The sequence below is a fragment of the Oreochromis niloticus genome, linkage group LG15, assembly GCF_001858045.2.
Source record: "Oreochromis niloticus isolate F11D_XX linkage group LG15, O_niloticus_UMD_NMBU, whole genome shotgun sequence".
In the NCBI taxonomy this organism is placed as follows: Eukaryota; Metazoa; Chordata; class Actinopteri; order Cichliformes; family Cichlidae; genus Oreochromis; species Oreochromis niloticus.
Window position 1 is genome coordinate 20,579,358 of NC_031980.2, and position 6,221 is coordinate 20,585,578.

Genomic DNA, 6,221 nt, shown 5'->3' on the forward strand with positions numbered 1-6,221 from the left:
ATTGGAGTTTAGATAAATGCGTGTGATGCTACAGATCTTCTTTAGATGGAATACAAATGTAATAAAAGAGTAAAAGCTTAAAAGTCATAGTCATGATACAGACATCAGGTATTTTTTTGGTTTGACCTGCTGGTTCCTTATTCTATTTCTAAAGGATTTCTTCTGAAAAGTAAAGAGGAAGTATTTAAGGCAGAATGTCAACACAGCAGCAGCAGAGCTCTTGTGGTTTTAGTATCTAATGATAATAAAATACAAATCAGAAATACAACAAAAACAATTTTATAAAACATTGAGTGTCCCTTACATGCTTGATAACTGGTCTATTTAAGTTTACTTTGAAAGATAGATGAACAAGACAAACAATATTAAGCAAGACTGAAGTCCTACATTTGCAGAAGGATGTTAGAAAAAAAAAGCTGTAAGTTTTAGGCTATATACATCTGCACTTGCTGTGTACAGACTGAGGAAACAAATGAGCAATGTGTGGGGAGAGAAATAAAAGGTGGGAGAAGCTGGACTCAAATAACACGAGAGGTTAAGAGGTGCCGGACCAGAACAGAATTATTAGGCGATACTTTACTTGCGGATCACATTCTTTTCAAACATTAGATTCTTGAAAAAACAAATTTTATTTAATTTTAAGTGAGTTCTTTCTTACACAGAGTCATATTAAAAAAAAGCTCAAGCCTTTGCAGCGGAAAATTTCAGACTAAATTATATTGAAGTTTAAATGGGTTGAAGTGCATACAGAGGCGTTTCAGGAAACAACAATATAAATTATAAATTATTGAAATGCTTATTATGGATGACCGTCTCAATTCTGAAGTGTATCCTTCCACAGATAATTTTTTATGCCCCCCAAACATGTCATGTGTGTTGTCTTTTGGTTATAATATTTCACTTTCTACCACTTTACTTCCATGGATATCTGTGGTTCAAGGAACACCAGCAGGATTTTTTTCCTCATACAGAAAAAGAAGTGAAATGTCTCAGCAACTAATACAGGGAAATCAGTTTTACAAAAGCTGCCAAGCTTCTAAATACAAAATATTATCAAGACTTAACTATTATAGTCTAAATTGAAAGTAATGTGAAATTATGATTCTCTGTTTAAAAGGAAATAATGCCTATGCAAACATACAACATGTTTATGCTGATGTTGTTGACATTTATTCTCCGAACTTCATCTGGACAGTTTCATGCTTCACAACTCCATCAGCTTCCTAATTAAACACCTGTGAAATAAATCATAATGATATACTTGAATCTCTTTTTTCAGTAAGAATATAATATATCTAATCTTTAAACATCCACTGCCCTTCATTTAGCACAAGGTAATACACTGTAGTACCCATGATATGACATTAGACTTGTTTGAAACACAAATCCATCCAAAGCAAAAATCAACAAGTGCAATCAAGCTCAAATGAACATGAACAACGAATACATTTCAAACAATGGCCACTTGCACCAAGAAGTCTGTTTTACAAGTTTGATTTACAAATCATGTCATTCAAAGTTTCCACTCTGTTCAGCGGACTCACCGTGTTTTCACCCGTCTGTGCTTTTTTACCTAAAAAGAGATGAAAGACTCAACTTTAGCTTCCAAAATAGAATCCGTGTTTTTCCAAACTTCTTGTTTAAATGTGAATATTCTCACCAGCTCTTGCCCATATGATGACGACCACAACAACTGTTATTAATGCAGTTAAACCCAAAACCACAATGATGAGCCTGCACCAGAACCAGACTGTGAAAAGAATGAAAACATGAAAAGCATATTTAAAAAGAGTAGATCACCTTTCCCCTTTGCTGTGTGAGGATCTAGTTCAATTTAGGTGTAAACAAAATCTCTAATCGTGAGCGTGTCAGATTGTTCTCTCACTTTTCTTTGGCATGCTTTTTCCAACATTTCTCCGTTACCTTTAAATTAACTCCATAATTAATTTGTGCATGTAATGTGTTACGATGTAATAACATTAAACAAAAAAATTAAAATGAGAAACAGTGGTTTCTCCTGCACATTCACTTGTTGACCAACAAACCTAAAATAATCCCTCATGTTGGATAGATGTGTTGCTTCTCTTTTTCACTCTGCAACTTTTGCAAAATTGCTTTGTTATCTTAACCTAACCACATCCTTAATTTGGTGTTAATGATGATGAAATGTTCTTGTTTCTGCACCTGAACAACAAAACACAACTCCATCAAATGCTTAATAAAAGGCTGTGAGCCGGCTGTCTGATAAGACTGAATAACACTAAACAGAACTGTCAAAATGACAAAACAATGTTCATATCATCTTCAATGATTTTTGCTGCATGTTTATTCGTTTGCTAATTGACCAATGCAAAGCTGAAAGCTAAAACCATCCTTCATGTCAGACCGTGTTGTGGTTATACCTGTATTTGCGTTGTTTTCGGCTGCTGAAAAAAAAAAGTTCAACAAGCTGTTCAATAGGAAACTGTATGTTTTGTTATAGAACACATTCATAAAACTGTCTCTTGGTTACTTACTTGTTGAACACGGGTTGAAAGGAAAACGATCCACTTTATTATATATTGTAACGGCACACATAAAGTCATAAGTTGATATGTTACTGCAGTTAGTGTTCAGAATAGCCACAGAAGCAGAGCATGAAGACTGTGATGTTTTTATATATGGATTGCGTATAAAGATGCCTATCCGGTCGTGGATCCACTTCACTTTATGTTGTTCACACTTTTTAGAAGTCGACACAGAGCAGTTCAAAGTCACGTTATCTCCATACTTCTCTTCAGTTACTGGTGAAAATGAAATGCATAATTAGTATTTTATATTTACTGTATTTAATGAATAGGGTTAGAGTTCGTGTTATTAGGGTTTGTGTTATTCTAATAAAAACAAAGCGAATTAAAAAAATACTGGAGGTGAAAATACTCACTGACAACGACAACAAGGTCAGTGCAAATAACAGAACCAGGAGGTGTCCATATTTTGTCAGTCCCACTGCAGGTGTACTGACCAGCATCCTCAACTGTTACCTTGTGTATAACCAGAGAACAGTTTGCGGTCAAACTCAGTTGGTCTGATGTGGCTTTTTCTTTAATCTGACCTTGATTAAACAGCTCTACTTCTGCTGCTCCTTGTCTTAAACCCTTGAAGCGCCAGGTGACACTGTTGCAGCTGTGATGGAAACAAGGCAAAGTGACTTCATTTCCATCTCTGACAGCAAAGGACTGAAAACTCACATCACCCTGTGTTCCTGCAGATATGAAAGAGAAACACATATATTACTATTACATATTAGATTAGATATTTTCCACAAGTAGGCAAGTTTGCAAAAAATTGGTTCTCATCTTTTGGTGCACCATGGTCCAAGTTTGATGAAACAAGAAAGTTTATGTTATGAAGCAACATCTGAAGGTAGAACTTTCTTTCTTTTAAATGCATCCTTACCTGTAAAGTGAAGGACCAGTATCAAAAACACAACCACTGCACCCATTGTTCCTCACTGTCTCTTTTCCTCTGTTACTTCTATTACTTGAGCTTCTTACACACACAGCTGTTTCCTATAAGTACTTTAAGCAACAGGACACATTTACACATTTACTTTTCTATCACATCACTCCTACATAGATACTTTGATACTTTGAGGACATAACAGAAAGGAAGGAAGTAGTATCACTTCTTCATTTGTGTGTGTGTATTGCAATATGAAAGAAAAGATTTTTGCTATTTTGAGCCGTTATAGTACTTCAAAAGTGTGTAGAACAGGACACCCTCACAGATAAATTTGCTATGAAGCACAGATTTGGATTTTATGTGATTTTATGACATTTATTTAAAAGTCTAATTCTGTGAATGCCAGTTGGTGTTTATCAAAGGGGTATTCTGCTCTGGAGTCTATGGTATATGACTATTTCATACAATTCTGCTTCCATGCTGATTGGACAATGATTGGCGAGGAACCCTGAGCAATCCACAAAATAGCATGCATGTGCGGATGGTGGTTTAAAAGTGGCCCACACCTCTTCCTGTTAGTGTACACTATAGAAAAAGATCAATCTTTATTTGAAATTCTGCAGATTTTGTTTGTGATATTAATTTAAAGTGTGCGCTGCCATTTTCAATATGATAAAATACATCACTTCTGAACCAAAGAACCACTGCTCAATTGAGCCTATTACTCACCTGAGAGAGCAAAATATTTTATCTTGTATATATTTGAATATGCTTCTTGTTTGTAGTTGAGCCTCTGAGGTACTCTTTATTACATCTGTGAGCTCATCTAGGCTTCATTTTCCAGTTTGCATGAACTTTATTGTAAACACATTAGTTATATACAGTATTTCAGAGAGCAAGTGTGCCTGTTTGTTTTGTTTTTGTTGCTTAAAGCACCATTAGTCTCCCTTTGATTTTATGCCTTTTTAAAATTTTATCAACACAAATGGGCACTGTTTCCCAATGTTTTGCTTCTGCTTGTTGCTTCCCTTTACTGTAGCACGCACACACACACACACACACACACACACACACACACACACACACACATGTAAACCCATTTGGGTGCAAACACAGCCATATACATTCTACTTAAAAATATCAAAAAATTTAAAACATATAACACTGACAGAGAAAACCAAAGTAGCCAGCATCCCTAACAATGCAAAGAACTGCAGATACAAACTCCCATATACAGCAGTGACACATTTCAAGACTACATAAACAAAGTATACTTTAATACACGTCAATGACAACCAATATTGGTAATAAAAAAAGGGACAGCACAGATAGCAATATCAAAGTACATGATTAATGTTTAAATAAAGATATAATTAAACCACAACAGCACGAAACATATTATTTACATATTATTTATTTAAAATCTTAAAGTCATTATTTGTATACCATTTACATTTTCAGTCACTGTGATGTGTGACATTGCATGAAGACATCTGCTTTACAGTTTGTTGTAGTTATAATATACAACACCCCCTGCTGGACAAAACAATTATAGCCTGGGAAATGAGTAGCCACACAGGACACATTTACTGGGGTTCTTAATGTTCAGTCTTTTATTGTCGGTGAAGACAAGATAAGTAAAAATGTCTTTTTTTCCTCTTTACTTTTGTCCAACAACAAACATATGGACGTGTACTGAACTTTGGCAGCATTAGAGCAAATGTGGCAAATTAACAGAATAAAAGAAAAAAAATGCTCCAGAGAAATACGAGGGATCAAAGAAAAAACTTACAAAGGAAAAAATATGACAGTGCCCTCTGAATTCCACGCCAATATCTCAGCTCACCCTGGGATACTGGAGCACACAGATGATCTCACAACTTATCCCCTACACAAAGAAAATGGCCACCCCACACTGAATTCTTCACGAGAATCAGGTTCCACATCGAGGCAACCAGGAAGTTCCAAGATGCATTTTTGTTAAATTTTGCTAATTTTTTTTGCTAAATTTTGGGAAAACTGTAGTTAACTCTTAAGCACTGTCCCCTGTCGACCAAAATGTACAACTACACAAACCAATAAAATGAACATATTCAAGTGCAACAACGGAAATAACACAAACAATGAAGTTTAATTACTCAATAACATTGTTGTCAATTTAGCATTCAGCTATACAATAAAAAACATAATGCTGAAACTGGTTAAATGTTGTGGTCTGTATATTAAAAATTAGTTTGATACATATGTTGACATGTGTTTCATTTGACTGGCTACTTGATGTTAGAATAGAGATTGCTGGGGTGTCCAGCTCAGAGGGAGCTTTTCATGACTGTGTCATCTTCTTCATCATTGATGCTACTCAAAACCTTGAAATCAATAGAGAAATAGTATACACATGAAAAAAGAATAAGATGAGGAAATACAGCTTTGTGATAAACACAACATAATGTTTAGTAATGAACGTGAAAGAAATGCAAAGCAGTGTTTCAGAGTCAGTTCCCTTTGAGGATATTGCTTTAAAGTTTTGTTTACACCTACTGAACATGTTGGCCTGCTTTTTTTCAAATGCAGGTAAAAAGTGACATCACAACAGTCCCGTGACGGACTGGCAACCTGTCAAGGGTGCACCTCGGCCCTTGCCCTATGGCAGCTCTGAACTGGATAAGATGGACAGAATGGATGGATTGATGGACAATCCCCAACTTGTAGAAGACAGGCTCTTTTTTTCTTGCCTGGGCTTTATTGTTAAGTTTTTTTTTGTTTTTAAGCTGATGGAC

The 6,221-nt window shown here is 35.4% G+C and overlaps 1 protein-coding gene across 1 annotated transcript; it reads right to left on the minus strand.

Annotated features, from left to right (window-relative positions):
• Window positions 1-653: 653 nt before the first annotated feature.
• Window positions 654-3,504, minus strand: LOC106096952 (uncharacterized). Its single transcript, XM_025899303.1, has 7 exons — window positions 3,439-3,504; window positions 2,924-3,244; window positions 2,517-2,783; window positions 2,403-2,426; window positions 1,661-1,750; window positions 1,545-1,573; window positions 654-1,235 (listed from the first exon to the last, which is right to left on the minus strand). The coding sequence occupies exons 1-7, from the start codon at window positions 3,482-3,484 to the stop codon at window positions 1,224-1,226; spliced, it is 789 nt and encodes a 262-aa protein (XP_025755088.1). The 5' UTR covers window positions 3,485-3,504; the 3' UTR covers window positions 654-1,223.
• Between the last annotated feature and the right edge of the window lie 2,717 nt (window positions 3,505-6,221).